The sequence below is a fragment of the Meleagris gallopavo genome, chromosome 2, assembly GCF_905368555.1.
Source record: "Meleagris gallopavo chromosome 2, MGAL_WU_HG_1.1, whole genome shotgun sequence".
Taxonomy (NCBI): domain Eukaryota; kingdom Metazoa; phylum Chordata; class Aves; order Galliformes; family Phasianidae; genus Meleagris; species Meleagris gallopavo.
In genome coordinates this window covers 105,456,678-105,469,053 of record NC_139405.1, presented here as the reverse complement: position 1 = coordinate 105,469,053, position 12,376 = coordinate 105,456,678, and the positions used below count along the sequence as shown (strand labels likewise).

At 42.2% G+C, this 12,376-nt stretch overlaps 1 protein-coding gene across 4 annotated transcripts in view; it reads left to right on the top strand.

Annotated features, from left to right (window-relative positions):
• KIF13B (kinesin family member 13B) overlaps positions 1 to 12,376 on the top strand; it is a 124,171-nt gene that overhangs the window by 37,556 nt on the left and 74,239 nt on the right. For 2 of the 4 annotated variants that reach the window (XM_085218276.1, XM_085218274.1), the window contains exon 3: positions 10,579 to 10,591. In XM_085218276.1, the coding sequence (XP_085074402.1) occupies positions 10,579 to 10,591 (13 nt within the window). Of the gene's footprint in view, positions 1 to 10,575; positions 10,592 to 12,376 lie in introns of all 4 variants that reach the window. The other 2 variants (XM_085218275.1, XM_085218273.1) reach the window with 1 other exon arrangement.

The following is a 12,376-nucleotide window of genomic DNA, read 5'->3' as shown; positions in this document are numbered from 1 at the left end:
AATATTGTACAAGGCCACAGCACAGTGTCAGCAGTGAGATGTGAGCTATTACTGTGTTTTCTGTAGTGCCTGCATTTGTGTTTTGTATTACTCATTCCTGGCAGTGGGAACCAGCACAGTTTCTAGGTGATGGATTACTGTCTTCATGTAAAGCTATTGTATTGCAACCAAGTTTTCTGAAAAGCCAAACAATTGCAATTAGATGATCTTTAAGGTCCCATCCAACCTAAGCCATTCTATGATTTTATGAACAGTTTTCTCTTGAGAAATGGTTGTGAAAGAGCTGAAGGCTTCTTTTCCAGTTGATGATTCGTTTTGCAGGGAGAGGTGTTGAAAGGGGTTTCAAAAGCCAAGGCACGCTGGGTTGATAAACGGCTCTGCTTAAGAGCAGTGCAGGAAGCAAATAGATGGTGTTGCTTGTGGGAAGCTCTTAGAAGTAATTAGTGATAAGAGTGAGGAAGGAGGAAATCTGACTGGCAGCTGCTGTGCATTCGGCTCAGCCTGACCTTGGCCTAGAGGTGCCTTCAGGCTGCTGGGGAGGAGAGGTTTGCTGCAGGCTTTGCTGAAAAGCTGCAGGGAAGGTCCATGCAACTGCTCATCCAAAAGCCCCATATCCCATAGAATCATTAAGGTTGGAAGAGACCACTAAGGTCATTTATTTCAGCTGTCACTCTGTCACCACCATGCCCACTAAACCATATGCGGATTATTTTTTCAATACAGGTGTTACAAGTTGATGAGAGATTCGAGGATTGCTGTTGGCACTTTCAGATGCCTATTGAGAGCAATGGAAATGATGTTGCCCTAGTGTGTGAACTGCACTGTCCTTGCAAGCAGCTCCTTGCCCTGCAGCAGTACAACACAAGAGCTGCTGAGAGCCAAGGGGCTGCTGGACACAGTCCAGAGCCCAGGAGATCGGTTGGCAAGAAACTACACAGTGGGATTTAGTCTGACACAATTTGTTTGGGTAAAAGAAATAACTGGTGGTGTATAGTGCGTGTTTTACCTTCCTGCGTAGCTGAACTCTTTTGCCAAGGCTGTGAAATGATAACTTAATCCTTGATTGCTTCTTTCAGTCCTGCAGGCCATAGCCTCTGGAAGAATGTTTTGTCAGCCAAAATGTACGTAAAGCTTTACCAACCTCACTTACAATGGCTGTTCCAGCTAAATTAACTTGTAGCCAGATGCTTTATATTATCTGCAATTGTCTAGTCTAAAAACTAGTCACACATCTTTTCCAATGCTTGTTCCTGATTTTTTTTTTTATTTTTTTTTCCATCATGAATAAGTTACTGACAGTAAAGTACAAGCCCTTAAGCGGCTGCCCAACATGTTTTTGAAGGTGCTGGGTGCTGGTACAAGTGTTTAGTGAAAGATCTCTCCTATGCAAGAAGAAATAAAGATCACTGGAACAAGAAGTACAGAATGAAAGAGTATTCCAAATGACCTTCCCCATGAAATACTTCAGGATTATCTGATTCCCCAAATGAGAGCGCTCAGCTGGAACACAATGGGCGTGAGAGAAGTGCAGTGCTTTGAAATAGTTCTGTGGTGTGGTGAGTCAAGAATAGTTCACAAATATTTCCTACACTTAGAAATGACCACAGCGATTTGCTAAGGTGGGAGGAAGAAGAATAGACAAAGCAGATGCGTAAGTTCTTCTTGCAGACAAAAACTGAATGGAGGAAATTGAAGGGCACAGGGAAATGCTATGGTGAATTGGTAGCACTTACTTAGAAATAGTTTGGGCTTCTCCCCACAAGTACTGAAGAAATAGCTGTTTTGCAAATAGAAGGAAATACAAATACGGATTACACTTGCACTGTTCTAGTCCTGCTAAGGACTGCAGCAGCTTCAGGCAGTGCCAACGTTGCAGCCATACATTCATCTGCTCCTTGTGTGCTCTGTGTGCATCATCAGCCTGCAAGGCTTTAACTTGTAGCCTTTGCATGGGTTTGTCTCTCTTTTTCATTCCAAAGGTGGTTTTTGTTTGTGAAACAAATTCATTATGCAGATCTGTATGTTTTTGTGTAATTCTAGGTTTAAACAGAATGGAGTGTTTGCCTAGAGCACTGTGACTTTTGTCAGCAGTCCCCAGCTATTAGCAAGGCGGATACAGGAACAGGAGCAGAGCTGTCATGGTGAAGGCTTGCCTGTAATTTTCATAATATGCTGTATTTTCCCTTTGCTTTTCAGCAAACGGGTCAATTATAGCTTATTCCCTCCAAAGGCTTCCCACCCATGTGCTGGGAAAGGAACAGCTGATTCGAATGACACACTGAGGATGAGGATTTCTTTTCTAGGTCAGGCAGCAGAGCAGCTTGGTGCATTTTACCCTGCAAAGCAGACAAGATTTTATTTATTTTCTCATGCCATGTAGTCTAATAACCTGATTTCAGTTCTGAGAGCATACCGTATTGGAACAACATCAACAGCAAATAACTCCTATTCTTGATAGTAGTGGGGATATGGGAAGGTGAGGAAAGCAATCTCTTCTTTTTTAATGTCTTCTGTGGTGGCAGAACTATGATTTTGAAATAAATAAGGTGCTGGGTAAAAAGGTTTGAAATCTTCATGAAGAAAGAGTAACATATCAGTGTATGCCAAGTACTTCACATTGCTGACATTTAGCTGACATTGAATGTCAAGGTAGGTATTGATTGCTTCCAGCTGTATTGTCTTCATATTATTATCTGCTTGCTAAAATGGTTTGGAGAAATATAGACACTACTGAAGGAGTTGAGCAGAGAGGAGGTTAGATGTGTAGTCCATGCTGTTGGGAAGAGTAAAAGACAGTATAACACTTTTCCTTACTGTGAAAGTTATCAAACACTGTGATTTTACTTTATAGCCAAATGCTTGAGACTTTCAAATGCATGAAGATTTTTTTTTAAGTGCTGTTTTTAAGATGGCAGCGTATTGACAAGGTGCTGTTGGCTGACTGCATTTTACTTGAGTGGTTCAGACGTGTTGTGCTCTACTTGTACCTTCCAGGCTCCTTGCATGTCACTGGGAGGTTAAAGTTGATAATACACAGATGCTGTGCAACAGCCTCTCACTTATCACTGAGATCGTGGAATGTGTTTGGCCAGAAATAGGGAAATTCAGGTGGCTACTGAACCATGGAAGCAAGACTAATATCTTCTATGCTAATGACCAAACCTTTCTGCCTACAGCTCTTATGTTCATCCCCTGCACAGCTAGATCAATGTCATTTGTGCTTTCCCATGTGTGTTTTAAATACTACTTGAGTCTCTAGCGTAGTGCTGGATTCAAAATATGCTGCATATAGATTTGCCATTTGAAAATAACCCTTTGTATCTCAGCTGCCTAGTTCAAGAGGCACCCAAAATGACTCCAAGTTATGAACTTGTATGCTGTGCCTGTGCCCAGAGCAGCCCACTTGAACAGCTGGACACCCAGCGATGCTGAAACTGCGCCCTGATTCAGAAAGTAGACAGTGTATCCAATGGAATTCCCAATGTCATAAAGACATTGTGCATGCACCAAGATTGAGTTCCTACTAAAGGTGTCCGTAATTATGAACTCTTTTGAACTGCACCCATTTCACATGTTACCTGCTTGCTTAGTGGCTAGTGGATGTGCTGAAGGAGGTGGAGAACTGAGTCCAGTTGTCTCCTTAGATTGGCATTCCCTTCAAGAGGATGTTACTTTTGGCTTAAAGACAAGAAGGCACATTTGTGGAACCAGAAAGCAAGCTGAAGGAGGCTTGTTGGTTAAGCCACCAAGCTGGCAGGTGTTTCCTCAGTTGCAGTTTTTGTGGCTGAAATAAATAAATTGCATGGGTATTCACTGAATAAATGTAAGTTCTTTTGGAATTTGGACTTGACAGCAGACAATGTTTATTATTTCTTTTTATTTTTCCTTCTGTATTTTCTTTCTACTTCAAGCTACCAGCAGACTCCCCTTAGAAATTTCTGTGAATGTCAGCAAGTATCTCCTCCTGAAGGATGAAGGTGCTGACACTTCTCATACCATGCACAAGGGCAGGGGGGGAGTCACTTCGTGCACATTTCATCTGTTGGTGGAGGAGATGCAGGCATTGCTTTGGCTTGCTCCCTACTTCCAACCTTCTGCTGTATCCATAAAAAAAACCATATTGCTTCAAGGAGTCATATTAAACACTGAGATAAATTTGAAGGGAGAAGAGCAAGGCCAATCTTTCCAAACTTAGCTCCAGGCTGCTATAGATAGCTGAAAAACAGACACTGTCATCTGTTTGAGCTCTTGTAAATCCCACCTGCTGCCCACAGTTTTAAAGAAGGCATCTTAAATTATTGTAGAAGGGGTTAGGGATGTCCAAGCACAGCTCTTGATTCACATCTTGTCTTTGTGTAAGGTTGCAGTGTTTGCTGGTGACTTGTTGACTTGCTCACAACAATCTAAACCAAAAAGCTTCAGGATGGTGGATTGGGGCTTCATGATGCGGTTTCTGCATCCATTGCGATTCATTCTGAATAATGGCAGGAACTAGGACTAAAGGCATGAACAAAACTTTGAACTGGAAGTCTTGGATCCTTGGAAATGAGAGCTTGTGATCTGGGGAGAGTGAAAAGGATAGGCTGAAAATCTACAAGGAAAATACTTATTGCTACCATTATGGAACATAATTTTTTGTATTTTTCAATATTTTGTATTGAAAAAAAAAAAAAAGGGAAATAAAATGATTTTTAAAAGGAACAAAAAGCACCTTGATAGTTGAATGAGAAATTCTGCATACGTATGCCTTCAGGAAATAGTCTAACTGGGTGCTGCAGCATTTCAGACAGTTCTTATGAAACTCCTGAAGGATTCCAGTAGCAGTCAGACGGTCACAGGGTTGGGTTTTGTTTGTTTTTTCCTCCTGTTTGCAGTAGGATGAGGTAATTCTAATGGCAGTGTTACCCTCCTACAACTGCTGTTTGTGCAGGCTCTCTTGTGCCACTGAAGAAGCCTTGTGAAAATTCAGACTGGCCTTCCCCCTTCCTGTAAAATACTGTTATTGAAGTGTCTTTACAACGTGTAATTATGTCCACATCAGGAAAGCTTTTCTACAAAAACATCCCACTAGTGAGTCTATTGGATGTAGAGTTTTTCCTCTAATTTGTTAGCCTGTGGTACTGCTCTGTTTTTCAGTGTATCCAACTGAGATGTATCCTTTATGGCTGAGGCTTGCATGGACATTTTAATGATGTTTTTTAGTCTAACCTGCTTACTTTGCATAGCATACCATATCTTATTTTAGGATTAACCACGTAGATCACTGACTTAGCTTTTTAGCCCTTTGGCTTCAGCTTAAGGTTGCTGCTGACACTGATGCTGTGATGCACAAGATTGCCATGTGAGCGGTGTTTCTATGCACCTATACATGTATGCATGCACACCCTGAGCTTTCTGCCTCTCCAGGAGCTCATCACACCACTCCTGGGTGGTGGGCTGATTGCTTGGGATTAAAGCCACTTGTGAGGCTGTCCCAGAGGCAGAAGGTTTTTACTGCCATGTCCCAGGGTGGGAGGTTGGTGTTGTCCATCTGGAGATCTCTCTGTGGAGTTGAAAGGCTGCCAAACTGTAAGATGTTTTTCCTGCTACCTTCTCCATTGGTTAGACAACGTTACACAGAATCACAGAATGGCCTGGGCTGGAAGGGACCTCAGGGATCATGAATCTCCAGCCCCTCTGCCACAGGCAGGGCCAACAGCCTCCACATTTAATATCAGACCAGGCATCAGGCTTTATTAAAGAGTATTCCAGTGCACAATAGTAATTGAAAGTCTGGGTACTGGATGCTCACCAAACATTCTCTTAGAGCACAATAGCATCCCAACATCTAAGTGTATACAAACAAAAGGATGAAGTTGTAATCCCCTTGTCATACTATGACTTTATGGGATACGTGCACCGACTGAATGCGAGGAGACGAACAATACGGGAAATACAGCTTTGGCAAGAAAATACCCCAAACCCACAGAGCTCCTGTGCTGCCCAAATTCTTGTTTTTCAAGCCTTTTTTTTTTTTGAGTGAGCTGGCAAAAATGAGTTTTGTCAGTAGAAACTAAGTAACCGCCAACTATGCTTGGAATGCCTGCAGCACCAGAGGAATTTTCTAAGTAACAGTGATCACTTTTGTTCCTTTTAGCTACACAAATCTGAGCTCTGAATCCTCTATGCTCTTTTACATTTTCTTTGACGTATTTGGGGACTTTGTTTTAAAGGGAGTACATCTGCTTGCAGGTTCTTTTTTCTCAATAGGACAGTGTGGGTTTTTTGCCAGAGGTCGGTATTGGTGGGGAAGGAAAACTGTAAGAGCTTTATTAATTGGTTAACATCTGGAAATTGGAGCAATCTTGTGGGGCACAGCATTTTAAGAGTACTTAGTCTGTTAAGAAAGTTTATTTCTAGACATTGTGGGATAAAGGAGCCTGAAGTGATCAAAACCTGATTTAGTAGACATTTCCTCTGTTTGTATGTGAAAAAAAAAAGCTTTGCAGTTGTATTCGTGTGATATACGGAAGAAAAGGAAACAGCTTCTCAGCGAATTCTCCATTTTCTTATCTGTTGCCATACTGCTGTATTTCAGTTATGTCTCTGTTTGACAACCCATTGCATTACTAAATGTAATTTTGCCATTAACTGGCTTTAGGAAAGAGATTCTGGAGCTGAAATTTAGAGAGCAAAAGTCATAACATTTCAATGTCAGAAAACCTCATTCTGAATCAGTTAGAAATATGCTTCCAGTTAGGAATCTGCTTGAGAAAGATAGGCAAGCTCCCAAGCTTTGAACGTGAAGTTGTCTGCCTTGTGGCTTACTGATGCCAGAGCTCTTCAATAACGCCTTCACTTTATCGGCTTCTTCATGCTAGGAGGCTCTTGCAGTACAGCAGAGGATTTATTTGCTTCTTCATGGAGATGGTAAACTTGAAAATCATAAGCTTGGCTATTCCAGAATACAAGACTGCAAAAACTGATGTTAAATCCTGCATCTCTGTCCAGACAGAGGTTTAATGCTGAGACAACATGAGCGATGCAGAGGTCCTTTTGGTGTTCAGCTTCATCTGCATCCAGTATTTACCCTCAGAGGTATGGCTCACAAGACTCAGAAGTCTTGTTTGAAGGATGAAATTTTTGAAAAACCCTTCAGCCCATAAAGCCATTAACCTTTAACCCATTGCTCTTCAAACAGAGCCCACATTGGCTTATTGTGGCCATATGGTGAGATTCTGTGGATGTGAGATTTGAATTTATTAGATGTTCTAGCATCTTTCCCCTGCTGTGTTTTTGTTGTTCTTGTTGTTGTTTTTCCAGAAGTGGTGGTATGAGTTGGAGTGGGGAAGGTCTGTTCAGAACCATGGAGACAAATAATTCTGCCCAGCATAGCATTAGTCACTTGTTCTGGGGACCAGCTGAGATGTGATGCAGATGAGTCGGGACTCAACGTAGTTACTGTACTGCTTTAATTTACAGATTACTCATACAATCCCAGAAGGGCTGAGGTTGGAAGGGACTTCTACAGGTCACCTGGCATTTGTCCTGTAGGTACTGCGCTCAAGTTTCTTCACCTTGAGCTGATCCTAGGACCAGCACTGGGGCTGCCTGTCCTGCTGTGTTGAGATGCCCACATGTGCTGAGCAGGAGTGAAGGCAGAGTTACAACAACATTTCTCTTTCAGATTTGTCTGGGAGCATGGAGTCCATGTCATCGAGGTATAACGGGGTCTGTAATTCAGGGACATGAACAAATTAGCTGATGGTAAGCTTAAGAAGTCTAAAGAATGGAATGGTTTGGATTATATCTAAACAAACTTTAAAAAGAATAAAATATATTCTAAATGGAGTTGTTCTTGCATCCAAAGGATAAATTACTGTGACACATGATGCTAGCTTTACTTATAATAAAGCATGGATGAATACAAATTGATCTAAGGCAAACAAGCTTGGCTGCCTTGGCAGCTCCTCGGGAGCAAAGCTGAAGGTGTGGTGTTGCTGGGAGATGCCAAGAGCTTTCTGCTGTGAAGTCCATGTAGATTTTCCTCATCAGTTTGTTTTTCTGCTTGGGTCTTCAACTCCTTTCTGGAGTTTCTGTCGAGCAGCTCCTGCTGAAAGGCACAGTACAGCTCCAATTGGACTGCAATCTGATGTGCTTACTGCTGCAGTGCTTATGGAAGATTGAAAGTAGAAAGCAGTAAACATTTCTGGGGGATTTTCTAGGACTTCCCCAATTCATAGTTATTGTTGAAGTTGTTTCCTCTCCCTTTTTTTCTTTTTTTTACTTTAAATTGAAACTTTTTACTATGCATTCTTTTACCAGAATCTTCTGAAAATATTCAAATATTTTATATTCATTCCATGAGAACAGCCATGGCCTTGTGCTAGGGACAGTATCATAGAATGATAGAATGGCCTGGATTGAGAAGGACCACAATGCTCATCCAGTTCCAACCCCCTGCTATGTGCAGGGTCGCCAACCAGCAGACCAGGCTGCCCAGAGCCACATCCAGCCTGGCCTTGAATGCCTGCAGGGATGGGGCATCCACAGCCTCCTTGGGCAACCTGTTCCACTGCATCACCAGCCTCAAAAAATCACCCTTATCCAAGTTTATAGTTTGAATGTTGCTATTGCTATTGCTATTGGAAATGTCCTTTTTCAGAAAAAAATAAATAAATAAAATACTCCTGGCTCATTAGATGACATCATACAGCCTCCATACCTCTTCCCCCTGCTTTCTGACTTGCTGTCCCCCAGTTTTGTTCTCTTGCTTACCCAGTTCTGATCGCAGCAAGAAGCAGGATGTGCTATGACTGATGCAGAGCATGTGCTGTCTTGTCAGCTGGCTGCTATCTTTAAACTACACAGAAGGATAAGGTCTGAGTTGTCCTTGCCTTTCCCCAGTCATCTTTCATCTCTCCTCATTTCTTGTGTTGTTTTCCTCACTAAATTTGTGGGGGGGAATTATACCTGTGTCTTGTCAGTGTGCCTTGGTCCTGCAGCTAGTGCAACATAAGAGCTGTTGGGATGCTCTGGGGTTTTGTTGCTTGCCTCAGCCTTAATAATAGGCAGTGTTGGTTGCATACCTCATGGCTGGCGGTGCTTTGTGTAGGATGCTCTGTCTGCCATTGGACACAGTGCACTGTAGTGGGGCAGGGAGCCTCCCGGGAACACCCAGCAGTCTGGGTGCTGCTTCCTCCCATCTGTTTTATTTCCCATGGGGTTTCCAGTTGGGCTGCAAATCTTTTCATAGCTTGCTGGGCCCAGCTGTGGGATGATGGGTCAGGCTGTGCATAGCATGCTTCTGTGTGGTACAGTGTGCACCCTCCATCCTTTGGGAAACATTTGTCAGATTTGCTCTTTTTTAGTCCAAGAGTGTAGGACAGCTATCTGTATCCTAAATACTGATGTCTTTTGATGTAAGGTTTCCTTTTGTGTGTGCTTGCATTAAGTGTGGCAGAGAAACGTGGTTTCATGTGTATGTGCACATCTTTAGTAAATGAGATACTCATTTTAAGACCTTCAGTCTAAACTAAGCCTGATGTATAGCCTAGTGTAATCCATCCTCTTAAAGTATGATAGGACTTTTCAGATTATATCCTTATTGCTGCTTTATTCCAGATGCTCAGTAATATGTGCTGTACTGAGGGCTGGAAAGGTCAAGTGTGCTGTCATAGGATAATCTGCTGGGAATTGGGCTGGGGCAGAGCAGAGCTGCTGGTCTGAATTAAGGGCAGGGCAGCATCTCTGTGTGCTGAACTCATGCACTGAGCCCAGGCTCCGTGTTTGCCTTGCTCTGTAGGAAGAGTGATCTTCCTGTAGGAATAGGAATAAACCTTCCTCACCAACAGGAGCTACCCTGCTCACTTAAATGACCCTGTGACGTGGCTGCTGCAGGGTAACGTTGGCTGAATTAACTGCTACTGCTAGCCAAAGCGCTGCTCAGTCCTGGTAGGTGAGTTATATTCATATCAAATTCAAGCCTAAGTAAAAAGAAATGATGGACTTGATTTATAAATAATAATTTTTGAGAGACCGTGCTGACATTACGATTCTTCAACTCACTTCTCAACCCACATGAGCAGCATAACGTGATGGCACACAGCTCCTGCTCTGTCAAAAGAAAGAAATCAGTGATGCTGCAAGGCTTTGCTGATGGCAGGAGCTTACCAATGCCATTTGCAAGGCCCGGGGCAAAGAGAGCATCACTTCCTTGCGGCTGTGTTTGCAGGGTTTCTCCAGCCCTCTGCATGAGAAAATGCTGCATAACCTGGTGCCAGTGTCTGAATCATTGGTGCACTGACTGTTGCTGTGCTGTTGTCTTACAGACTGCTCTGGTGCTCACTGTATTCTGTCAGAAAGTTTTCAGCTGTGCACATGACAAAGTACAGGAGTTGCTATTCTCCTCTCATTTGAGGAGAGATGAGAGGAAAAAACCAAACTTTTTAAATACAGCGCTCCAAAATGAAATATTAACAGTAGAGCAATTAAGCTGAAGTCCCTTTAGCTAACAATCTTTTTCTTTTGTCTTTCTTTTTTCTTGCCCCACGTGCTGCACCATATCCTTGCTGCTGCTGCTGCTTCTGGGAGCAGCAGGACCCAGCCGAAGGTAAGGACCCTTATTGCTTTGTGCTTGTGGTGGCTCAGTCGGTCGTGTGTTAGCCAAATATTGAAAGCATTTCAGAAAAACAGCCCTGCAGCTGGTCAGCTGTTGAGTAAGAAACTCAAAGCATTTCCTTACTGCAGAAGAGCACTGTGTAGCCTCTGCCAAAAGATGAATCACGGGACCAAATGAGAACATACATGCTCAGCATTACAGGCTGTAAATGGGAGACTGCTTGTTGTCTGTGGGTTTTTTAAAGCATTTTCTGGTATTTGTGTTGTAGCAAACTCATTTTGTTGGTCCCATGACTTTGTACTTGGCATGCTGTTATCTATCTTTATCCTGGCACACTGGTATTCAGCTTTATTGCTGCGGTCATATATCCAATGATGTCCTGGGATGTTATAGTAGTGTGTGTAATTGTTTAATAAATTCAAAGAACCAAGTAAAACCACGTAATTTCAATTTCAAAACAGCAGTTCGTTTATTTAGAGGCTGCAAAATAAACTATTTTGTTTTACATGATGCTGCAACATCCCTCTGCTTTATAAAAAAAAGGGGAGGGTGTCAAAAAAGAAATGTGTTTTTGAAGATAAGTTGTTTAAATCTGAAGGATTTTGCTGCACTAAGCATTTTCACGGATGTAAGTAGTGCTGGATATGTTGGTAGTCCAGATTTTCAACACTTGTATAATTTTTCTAACTTATTTTAATTATACTTTAATTATACTATAATTATAATTTATGTATATATAAACTCTTGAGAAAGATTCTCTTTCCTGCTTTGTGAATCCCTAAATGATTTCTTCAGATACCATGATATGATTCTTTAGGGAATGGTATAACTGAGATCAGTCATTACAGAATCAATATTTCTCTGGAGGGTTTCTCTATTATTAATGTAGGTATGATGCAACATATTTTGTCCTACAATCTTTACTAAGTGAAAAACGTTAGGGTGCCTTACCTGTGTATACACTGCTGCATGGTTGGTGCCTTTAGCATAGACCACAGACTTCACTGAGCCTGAACAGGGAAATGTTTTAGTAGAGTTTCAGAAATAATCAAACTGGTGTTCAGAAGGTGAATTTGAGATGTTGGCAGAGTGCACTTAAACCAGCTCTGTAGCCATAACGAATGTCTAAAGGGAAAAGAGCAGCCTTAATTAAACTTAGATGAGGAGTAAGCAGGCGAAGTGCAACCCGTGGCACTTTCCTTTCCCCTATATCCTACAGAATGGATTTTGTTTGAAAGTAGACCAGCTCCGACCCTGTTTTTTTAATTTTTTTTTGCTTACAAATGCATAGCCAGAGGCATTGGTTTGCAAACATCTATTTTTGCAGCCTGGGATCCTGGAGCAGGCACTGCCCTATTGTGGGGGTCATCTGTCACAGTGAAAGATGCCTTTAAATGGGTTCACTGCAAAACTGAAACTTTTCCATTTGAAAAGGTGTCAGCACTGTTCTTCTAGTGATACAGTTCATTTGCTCATGGACTTTGGTGATGGCTGCTTCTGTTTGTCAGCAGTATATAAATACACACTGCTCATGTACAGAAGGGTTCCTGCCCTAAGGCGTGTTGTTAATTTATGCAGACAAGAAGAACTGGGAGGTGGTGGGCAGAAGCAGCCAGGGGACATCTGTCGGTTTGCAGAATAGCAAATCTTGTGAGAAATGAATTGCAAGGATGGGATTGAAGAAAGATGAGAAGAGCTCCTTGACATCCACTTGGTTGCCTCGTGGAGAGCTGTTGGAGAACATCGACAAGGATTCACATAGCAGAAAAGAAGAAA